Source organism: Sylvia atricapilla, chromosome 26, assembly GCF_009819655.1.
Source record: "Sylvia atricapilla isolate bSylAtr1 chromosome 26, bSylAtr1.pri, whole genome shotgun sequence".
Classification (NCBI taxonomy): Eukaryota; Metazoa; Chordata; class Aves; order Passeriformes; family Sylviidae; genus Sylvia; species Sylvia atricapilla.
The window spans coordinates 2,097,996-2,108,005 of record NC_089165.1 but is presented as its reverse complement, the minus strand read 5'-3'; the positions used below and the strand labels follow the sequence as shown (position 1 = coordinate 2,108,005).

The window sequence follows — 10,010 nt, the reverse complement described above, 5'->3', positions numbered from 1 at the left end:
AGGAGGAAGGGATGCCCACCCCGCCCAGGGGGCCATCGGGCCTTTCTGAGCCCCACCCCGGTGTTTGTGCCCCTCCCGGGGCTGGCAGCAGCAGAGCAGGGGCTGCCGGCTCTTCCATGGCTCCCATCCCTCGCTCCCAGCCAGGGCTGGCGTGGGCACCAGCAGGTCCCAGCACGCCTCCCCTCAAACCAGTTTGCAGCAAACTTTTCACCCCGCTGAGCTGGGACCGGCAGAGCAGGACTGGGGGAGCCCCAGGGTGCTCCCACGGGGGGTGCAGCCCCTCCAGGCTGGGCACCTGGGCCCCTGCCCCTCCCAGTGGCTCTTCTGTGCCATTCCATGCCCTCCTCCTGTGCCAGGGTTGGGACAGGCACCGAGGCTGCCCGGGGCTTGGGGTTCCACCCTGGGCTGGTTGCTGGGGCGCAGTCGGCAGAGGCTCCAGCCCTGCTGCTCAGGAGCCCTGCACGCTCTGGGATGTGCTGGCAGTGGGCAGGGGGAGCACGGAGCGTCCCTTCCCCTTTCCCAAACACTTCTCTTTCCCCTTTTCCACGCCAGCCCCTGGCAGGGCCAGCCCGGGAGCACAGGGTCACCCCCCTGTCGCCCCTCCTTTGGTTTTGGGGGGCTCCCTTCGGCCCCACGGGGATCCACAGAGCCTCTCTCGCCCGCCACTCCTGTACAATTCCCATTTATTATTCCGAGATCTCATTCCAGAGAAGTCCACTAACTCCTGAGAACCTACGGGGCTCTCCGCAGAGCCCCCGGGGCTGAAGCAACAAAACCTTTAGGGGAGGAAGATACACGGGCTCCGGGTGCTGGAGAGTTCCCGAAAATAAAAAGGGGAGAAATTCCAGGGGAAACATCTGCCCCTGTGGCACCCCAGGCCGGGCTGGGGGTGCTCCTGTCCCCAGGGAGAGGTGCCTGTCCCAGCACGGGGCCAGGGGCTGTGCTGTGCCCCCTGCCCGCCTCAGGGCACGGACGGGGAGGTGCTGGAGAGTCCCGCGGGAGCCCAGGGCATCAAAGCTGGGAGTACAGGGAGTTCTCCATCTCCGGCGGCAGCTTGGTGTGGAACGGGGCCAGGCCCACCCCGAAATCTGGAAGGAGAGGGAAGAGAACTGTCAGCACCTCGGGGTGGGGGGCACATGGACCCCCAGGGGCATCACAGGGACTGGGGGCACAGGGAGGGCACTGGGAGGGCACACAGACCCCCAGGGGCATTGCAGGGGACATTGGGAGGGCACTGGGAGGGGACCTGCACCCCGCAAGGACATGGCAGAGGCTGGGGGTACAGAGAGGGCAAGCACATGGAGCCCTCCAGGGCACAGCAGGGCTTGGGGGACACAGAGAGGGCACTGGAAGGGTGCACAGACCCCGGCGGCACTGCGGGGGCCGGGGGACAGGGAGGACACACAAACCCCTCCAGGGCACTGCAGGGGCCGGGGAAGCAGGGACTGGAAGCTGTCCGGGCTGTGCCAGGACACAGGGAGCAGGATGTGCCTCATCCCTGCGGGGCACGGAGCCCATCCCCGGGGGGATCCCTCCCGTACCCATCTCGGCCTCCAGGCGCGGGGGCGGGGGGTTCTTGCGGTGGTCCTCGATGTGCAGAGTCATCTCCTCGCGGGAGGCGGTGGAGAAGGGGCACTGCGTGCAGCTGTAGCGGCCCCGCGTGTGCTCCCAGACGATGCGGCTGTTGGAGGAGTGCCCTGCAAGGACGGGCGGGCAGGGAAGCACAGGGATCGGCCCGGGATCACCCCGGGATCGGCCCGGGATCGCCCGGAGCCGGGTGTCCCCGAATCTGGGAGCAGGGAGCCGGGCTGGGCCCCCGCCCTGGAGCAAAGGGCACAGCGGGTTGCAGCCCGGGCTCGGCACTGGGGGCACCGGGGGCACTGGAGCCCAGGCTGCTGCTGCTGCTCCCGCCGCCGCTTCTGCCCTCGGGGCCAGGCTGGGGGGTTTTGGGGGGGTGCAGCCGGCAACCCCCCTGCCTCAGAGCCCACCTGGGCCGCCTCCCCTCTCCGCGTGGCTCCCGAAAAGGAGGGAGCCCGCCCTCCCGCTCTGCTCTCCGGGCAGCACCGCGGTGCCCCTGGCGCCTCGCCCATCCCCTGGGGTCCCCCCGCCGCCCCCCAAACCCCCCAGCGACAGAAAGCAGCCCCCACCCAGTAGGTGCCGAACTAACCTGGAGTCACTCCTGAGCCAAAGCATGGGAGGAGTGGGCTGACACTCACACCTGCGGAGGGAATCGAGGGGCAAGACAAGCATTAGGTCTTCCCCTCCCTGGGGGGGGACACGTGGGAGGGCAGGCCTGGCCCGGCCCCCCCGCCCCGCACCCCCAGCACGCCGGGGAGCAGCAGGGCCGGGAGAATTTGGTGGGTTTTTGTGGTTTTTTTTTTTTTTTTTTTTGGTGGTCGCCGGTGCTTTGCCCAATCGAACACCACAGAGGGGGTGGCACGGGCGGGACGGGGCTTTGGGGACATGGCCGGGCCGGAGGGGGAGGACGGGGCCGGATCCTCGGCTGGGCGGCGGCGGGTCCTCCTCGGGAGCTGCTGCTGGTCAAGGCGGGAGCAGAAGAACGTTTGTCCCGAACGGCTCGGCGCGCTCACCTTGGCTTTTCTTCCAGACGGCGTTGGAGACGCTGGGGGGGCCGTGGCCCGGCAGGAAGGGCCGCAGGCGGTGCTGAGCCGGGGGCTGCGCCAGCCCGTAGGGCGAGGGGGGCACGTAGGGCAGGAAGGGCCCGGCCACCGAGGACGGGGGTGGCCCCGAGAACCGAGTCAAGGACGAGGGCCCGAACAGGCCGGGCTCCAGCAGCGGGAAGGGGTGAGGGGCCGGCGACACCAGCGGCAGCGGCTCCAGCGAGCCGGGCAGCTCGGGCAGCGCCGCCGGGCCAGTGTCCGCGCCCGCCGCCGGCGCTTCTTTCTCCGGGGCCCGCAGAGCGCTCGGCAGCTTGGGCAGCCCCTCGGGTGGCTTGGCCGGGGGCTCCTTCTCCGGGGCAGAGGTAGCGGGAGGCAGGACGGGCTTGTCGGGCTTGGGGGGCGGCGCGGGGCCGCTGGCGCTGTCGGAGCAGACGTGCAGGTGCTTGAAGAGGGAGCGGTGCGTGCGGAAGCGCAGCAGGCAGTTCTCACACCTGAGCGGTCGGGAAAGCGCCGTCAGAGGCGATGCTGCCCCGGGCACCGCCCCCAGCCCGGCCGCGCTGCCGCGGGGGCTCCGGGAGCTGCCGGGTGTCCCCAGAGAGGACGGGGTGGGGACAGGGAGCAGCCGGACTCACTTGAAGTAGCGGTTTGGTTTGTAGTGCACCTTCATGTGGGTCATGAGGTCCTGCATGCTGGGGAGAGTCTCGGTGCAGCCCAGGGTGGGGCAGTGGAAGGTTTTGCCTGGGCAGAGGAATTCAGAGAGAGATTCGGCAGCAGCCCCTCTGCTGAGTCTGCAGCACCTCCCGCGCTGCCCCCACGCCCATCTCCCACCACCAGCGCTGCCGCAGCTCTCAGCCCTGCTCTGCCCCCTCCCAGCCAAAAAAAGGGCACGCGGAGTGTCTCGGCCTTACCCTCGAGGGACTGCGTGGGTCTGTAGTGGACCTTCAGGTGGTCCATCAGCTCCTGCATGCTGGGGAAGGCCAGTTTGCAGCCGTAGCTCGAGCACTGGTAGTGTTTCCCTGTAAGGACACAGATCCGTCGGCCTCGTCCCTGCCCCGGCTGTCGCTGTCCCCTCCCCGGGGCGGGGCTGGGCTCACCTGGGACAGGTCTGCGCTTCAGCGGCCGCAGCTCCGGGGCCGGGGTCCCTCCGCTCCCCGCCACCGGCATCGGGGCACTGGGCAGGGCTGGGTCACTGCAGCCTGCGGGGGAGAGGTGGTGAGGCTCGGCCCTGCCGAACCCTCCTCTGCCCTCCCCATCCCTTCAAAACAGGGAAATGGGGACTGGGGATGTGGATGGAGAGGGCCAGGGAGGCTGGAGCCCTCCAGGGTGAGAGAGCTGCCAGGGAAAAGCCGTGGGGAAAGCTGAGGTGTGAAGGTGAAGCCTGACGGTGTCTGGAACACGCCGGGTGATGCCAGCTGCACACCTTGGTACACCCTGGCACATCCCGGCACATCCCTATGGGGGGGATTCGGCCAAAGGCACCTCCCAGCCGCAGTTCGCCCCCGAGGGCACTCACCTGCCCCCTCCGCGCCGAGGTTCCCCCGCAGGGAGAAGGCGGCCACGGCCTCGTCCTTCTCCGTCTTCATGGCCTGGCCGGGGCTGGGCACGGGCACAGCGACACGGCGGCTCCTCCCGGCGATGCTGCACCGGGAGCAGGGGAGGGAGGTCAGAGCCCAGCCCGGGGCCATAATGATTCCCTGCTCCTGCTCCTCCTTTTCTCTTCCTCTTTTTTCTCCTCCTCCTCGGCGCCCCGTGGTCGTGGGACCGACACTCCCACCCCGGGCCCGCAGGAGATAGCGGCTTCCAGAGCTGTCACTGTCCCTTTCTGCCTCTCCCACTCCAGGGTGGTTCCCAAAGCCCCTAAACGTCCCCCAGGCATCACCAGCATCCTGCTCGTGTCCAGCCCACAGCACCTGTAGCCAAAAATTCCCCTAAACTGCAGGATCCCCTCCAAGGCACGGCCAAACCAGGGACTGCTCCAGCCTCCTGCTGCCAGGGCTGGGGGGCTCACTGGCTGCTCCCCTCAAAATTCCGAAGGGTTTTCCACCCAGGAGGAGCAGCAGGTCCCACTGAGTGACTGGGAGCTGATGATGGGCACGTGGGGACAGTTCCTGCCCAAAAATTACATTGGCTTGGCCTCACCACGCCTTGGCACGAGGCTCCCACACGGATAAGCCAAACTTTAATTCCCAGAAAATCATCTGGAAAATCCCCTCAGTTTGGGAGATTTCTCTGTAATGTCTTAATGTTGGAGTGCGAGAGAAAATGATGATGATAATGGCAATAATAATGCTTATTATCATAAATAATAAGCAATAATAAGCAATGATGAAAATAAGGAAAAAAAAGGATAAAATAAAAATAATAAAAGGGTACAAATATTTATGATAATGATGATATTGATAATAATGACAATAACCACAACAATAATATCAGCGTTGGGACTGCGAAGTGGGCACTGAGCAATGTTTCCCCGAGAGCTCAATAACTCCTTGGGAAATCTCCCTGGAGATCAGCTCTGCTGGCTGGGGCACCCCATTCTTCCCGTTAACATCTGCTCCAGAGGCATTTTTCCAGCTTTTGGCTCTGGGGGGTCTCGCCCAGAGGGGCCCAGCCTGGCCAAGCTGGGCTCAGCAGCTGTTCCTGCAGCACTGGGATCACAGCCCGGTGGGGAATAAATCAGGGAGAGGGGAAAAATCCATGTGGGATTATTCCTGTGGCTGCCCCTGGGCTCCCGGCTTTGTCTGGAGGTTGTGGGGCTTTTTTTTGTTGTTGTTTTCTCAGCTCAGCAGCCTCGGGATGGACTCAGCCAACCATGGAGGGGGGTTGGCCATGGAACAGGGAATTTGGGGCAGGGTTGCAGCTGGTCATTGCCCAGAGGGGAAATTCAGCCCTGGATGGAGGGGGTGCTCCATCCCCATCCTCCATCCCCGCAGGACATCGGGGAAACACAGAAAGTTCCTGGCAGCTTTGATGGAGCTTTGTTTATGAGGTAGAGATGAGGGGTTTGGGGGGAAAAAATGGTCTTGGGAATCTTCTTTTTGGGGGGAGACAATGCTGAAAAGGTCGAGGCAGGGCTGTGTCTGCCTGCCCAGCCCCTGGGCAGTGTTCCTGTGGCACTGCCACATTTTGGCCCGACCCTGAAGTGTGGGAGCTGCCAGAGCTTTTCCTGGAATCACTGAGACAGCAGTGAAGCAAAATTCCTGCTGGAAATGCCTCTCTGGATCAGGATTGGGTGGCACAGCCTGGGCTCAGCACCCCTGGGACCAACAGCCTCCATGTGAGCCTGGGGGAGCACTGGGAGCTCAGGGAAGTTTTTCCAAGCAATCAGGAAATTCTTCCCCAACAGCACTGCCGCAGGGGAGTGGGAGCTCCTGGAGCTGCAGGGTCAAACCCAGCAGTGCCTTTGGATATTGGAACCTCTGTCCTGCCCCTCTGGGACCACAAATGCTGCTCTCTGTCCCAGTGATGCCTTGTAAGCTGATTTTTTTCCTCTGGAAAAGCTGGGAAAATGCCTCTTGAGCAGCTTTCATGAGGGCAGGAGGACACTTGGCTTGTGGCCCCAGTGTTCCCCACGGGTGACATGGCAGAGGACACGGTAGCAGCACTGTAGCATTGCCCTGTGCCCAACCCAGGACTGGTTTTTGGAGAGCAGGTGGCACCTGGACCATCTTGCTGTCATTTGTCACCTCCCATGGGATGGTGGCCAACACTTCTCCTCCTCCAGGACCGTCTGTTCTACAGCCCTGAGCGTGACACCCTGGCCCAGGTGCTGCTGACCTGCCACTGTCCCCAGCCCCAGTGACCTCCTGTGGTCACCAGAGATGTGACAGCCCCAGAGATGTGACCCCCTGATGACATGATTCCCCCAGGGACAGGACCACCCCCGGAAATATGACTCCCCCCAAGACGTGACCACCAGTGCAAACCTACCCTGGAACCCCCAGTCCCGAAGCCACCACTGTCACTGTCATTATCCCCAGGGTTTTCCCAGCTTCAGCCTCCCCAAAAAGCTGCTGACACCAAACTCCCTCATCCTAACCCCTGTGGGGTGAACAGGGACCCCAAAAACCCTTCCAGGGGGCTGCCAGCCATGAGAGTGGGCAGGATGTTTGCCGCTGCCGGTCACCCCGAGCAGGCTCTGCTGCTGATTCAGTGAATAATTAACACAGCTCATCCCCCACAAACCATCCGGGGGCTTTATCCACATGCCGAGACTTTCCTCAACCCACCCCGGGAGGATAAATGGGACAAATAATCCGATTTGAGTATCGTGCGTGCTCTGAGGCCCGAGGATGAGGAGGCTCCCCCCGAACGCGGCTCCTCGGCGCAGGAGATGAGACAAAGGCTGGGAACAAGGGGCTCATGTGATCGCGCAGCCGGCGAGCGCCGGGGGAGGCAGCGCCAGCGGCTCGGCTCCTGCCAGTGCCGCCAGCCCCGCGCTCAGATCCACAGCCCCAACCAAAACACACCCTGGCGATTCTCCTGGAGCCTTCGGATATCGCGGGGAGCCCCCCGAGAGCCGGGGGATGCTGGGGGGAGGATGCTCCAGGCGTCCAAGGCAAGGTGGATGCCCCAATCCCGGCATGGGCTGGAGCAAAGCTGCTGCCTCGGGTGCTGCCCCTCCCTGGGTGCGTTCCCTGCTTTCCAACTCGGAACCTGCCTGAGGAGCCCACCCCGAAGCCAGTGACAGGGTGGGCATCCAGAGGGGCGAGCGCTGAGCCGTGTGCCCGGCCTCGGTGACACATCCCCGTGGTGGCCACGGGGGCAGCTCAGCCCAGGCCCTTCTTCCCTCTGAGGGGGGGAAATCTGGGGGTCCCCACTATCCCCCAGACCTCTCCAAGCCCTGCTGCCAATTTCCCCACATTCCCACACCACCCTGGTGCCCACCATTACCTGCCTGCCCATCCACCCGGCTACATCAGCTCTGCAGCTGGAAAAAACCCACTTTCCCTTCAGGAGCCAGCTGGGGATGTTGGAGGTTCCCTCCTGAGCCTGCACAAAGCTGAGCCCGAGCGGCAGCACCAGACAAGTTCCCACCGTGGCCAAGGCCCGGAGCCCCGGCTCTGGCAGCACTCACAGGTGTGGGAGGGAGCACGGGGAGATCCCGGCAGGTGCATCCCGGGACGTGAGGGCAGTCCTGGTGTTCCCACAGGCCACACGCCTGTCAAACCCCAGGGCTGGTGGCTCCCTGTTAGCCCCACAAAAGGTAACCCCACGGGAAGCCCCCATGGCTACTGGTTTTTGGGGCTGGTAGCCCCCCACGGGCCATACACCCATGGCTACAAGTCCAGGGGGTAGTGACAGCCCCGGGGGCACCCCATGGGCAGTGGCCCGGTGAGCCGGAGCCCCCGCGGGCAGCAGCCCCAGGGCTGGTGCAGGTCCCTGCACAGTCCCGGTACCGCGGGCCCCACTCCGGGACCGCTGCTGTCCCAGGGCAGCTCCAGCTCGGTGCCGGTCCAGTCCCACGCGCCAGGACAGCTCTCGGTCCCAGTCCTGGCCCGGTGCCGGTCCATTCCCCGATACCAGCACAGCCCCGACACCGGCACAGCCCCGGAGCTGGCTGATCCCCGGTACCGACCCAGCTCCGATGCCAGTACATCCCTGGCCCGGTACATCCCCCGGTGCCAATGCTCCCTTCCCGGTGCCAGCATAACCCGGTACCGGTACATCTCCGGTGCCCATACGGTCCCGGTGCCGGTCCCACCCCAGCCGGTGCCGGCGTATCCCCGGTGCCGGTAAAACCCCCGCTGTCCGCGCTCCCCTCTGCGCCAGTCCATCCCCGGTGCCGGTCCGTTGCCCGGTGCCGGTCCTCCCCCGGTGCCCGCCCGTCCCTCCCGCTCCGTCCCGCCCGTACCGGGGCTGCGGCGGGGCCGGCGCCGCCCGGGTCGCGCATCAGCGGCGGGGCGGCCGCGGGGCCATTTTCTGTGCGGAGCTGTCGCGAGAGCGGGGGGAGGAGGAGGAGGAGGAGGAGGAGGATGACGGGGGGAGGAAGGAACGTGCGGAAGGGCGGGCGGGGGCCTCGGGGGGGGGACACGGCCCCGCCCCGTTCCATCCTTCCCCGGCTGCTTTTCCCGGGAGATTCTCCGCACCCCGCATCCCGGCGGCTGCGGGCATCCCGGGGGTTGGGAGCATCCCGGGGGTTGGGAGCATCCCGGGGGTTGGGAGCATCCCGGGGGTTGGGAGCATTCCGGAGGTTTGGGAGCATCCCGGGGTTTTGGAGCATTCCAGAGGTTTTGGAGCATCCCGGAGGTTTTGGAGCATCCCGGGGTTTTGGAGGGTCCCGGGGACTTTGGAGGATCCCAGGAACTTGGAGCATCCCAGGGGTTTTGGAGCATCCTGGGAGTCTCGAAACATCCCGGAGGGGAAAGGCATCAGCACATCCTGAAGCTTTTGGAGCATCCTGGGGTCTGGGATCTTGTCAGGGGCTCAGAACGTCCTGGGGACTCGGAGCATCCCAGGGGCTTGAGCATCCTGAAGCCTTGGAGCATCCCTGGGCTTTTACAACATTCTGAGACTTTGGAGCATCCAGGGAGTCTGTGGAGTACTCCAGGGGCTTTGGAACATTCCAGGGACAGGGATCATGGAGCATCCTGAGGCTTTTGGAGCTTCTGGGGGGCTTTGGAGCATCTTGGAATCCTCAGAGCATCCCGCGGCTTTTGCAGTGTTCAGGGGGCTTCAGAGCACCCTGGGGTGCTCAGACCCTGAGCCCTGTGGGAAGTCCTGGATCCCTTGGAGCATCCCAGGGCTTTGTGAGCACCCCAAACTCCTGGGAGCACCTTGGGCTCCTGGGGACCCCCTGGGCTCCTGGGACACCCCTCCAGCTCCTGTGTGCCTTGAGGGGCTGCCCAGACCCCTTGGACTCTCCAGCATCCTCACAGCAAGAGAAGCCCCTGAGAGACCCCCAAGTCTCTGGAGCTCTTTGGAGAATCCGGAGCCCTCAGGAGCACCCCAGGGAGTGCCTGAGCTGGCCCAGCTCCCACCTCCCTGCAGGGCTGAGCAGGAGCATCCCACCGACAGCACCCACTGCTCCCGTCCTCAGTCCCCCAACCCCCAGGAAGGGCTGGACAGTGCAGGAAGGAGTTTCCTAAATCCCCAGATTTTCCAAAGCAGCTCTTTTTCATTAAACTAAAATCAGGCACCTCCCTCTTGCAGTCTGCAGTGTAAGGACCCCTAAAAAGCTCTGATTTTCAGGAAAAATCACCCCAAGGACTGCAGGGGCTGAAAAAGCCCATAATGGGGGGAGAAGGGAGAAAACCACAATTTCTGGTGTGGGGCTGTGAGGAATTCCGTGGGGAACTTCCCATCCCAGTGGGGTTCTGCCCTCTGTTAATCCCACCCTGGAGGACGCAGGGTCCCCTGAACACTGCTGGAGCCCCACATCTGAGCTGG

General features: G+C 64.4%; 1 protein-coding gene across 3 annotated transcripts; it reads right to left on the bottom strand.

Moving 5' to 3' along the window:
• Positions 1 to 666: 666 nt before the first annotated feature.
• ZNF414 (zinc finger protein 414) lies at positions 667 to 8,579 on the bottom strand. Of its 3 annotated transcripts, XM_066336322.1 has the most exons (9): positions 8,476 to 8,579; positions 4,135 to 4,259; positions 3,716 to 3,817; positions 3,530 to 3,637; positions 3,254 to 3,359; positions 2,592 to 3,112; positions 2,168 to 2,218; positions 1,542 to 1,697; positions 667 to 1,088 (listed from the first exon to the last, which is right to left on the bottom strand). In XM_066336322.1, the coding sequence occupies exons 2-9, from the start codon at positions 4,202 to 4,204 to the stop codon at positions 1,012 to 1,014; spliced, it is 1,191 nt and encodes a 396-aa protein (XP_066192419.1). In that variant the 5' UTR covers positions 4,205 to 4,259; positions 8,476 to 8,579; the 3' UTR covers positions 667 to 1,011. The 3 variants fall into 3 exon arrangements, with proteins under 3 accessions (XP_066192419.1, XP_066192417.1, XP_066192418.1); XM_066336320.1 differs by lacking the exon at positions 8,476 to 8,579 and having other exon boundaries at positions 4,135 to 4,485; XM_066336321.1 differs by lacking the exons at positions 2,168 to 2,218; positions 8,476 to 8,579 and having other exon boundaries at positions 4,135 to 4,485.
• Between the last annotated feature and the right edge of the window lie 1,431 nt (positions 8,580 to 10,010).

Bases quoted from the DNA above. Each gene is read 5' to 3' on its own strand.
- ZNF414 (XM_066336320.1), bottom strand. From the start codon at position 4,306: ATGGCCCCGGGCTGGGCTCTGACCTCCCTCCCCTGCTCCCGGTGCAGC. The intron at 3,113-3,253 runs GTGAGTCCGGCT...CCGACCGCTCAG, and splicing joins AAACCAAACCGCTACTTCAA to GTGTGAGAACTGCCTGCTGC. The intron at 2,219-2,591 runs GTGAGCGCGCCG...TTCCCTCCGCAG, and splicing joins CGTCTGGAAGAAAAGCCAAG to GTGTGAGTGTCAGCCCACTC.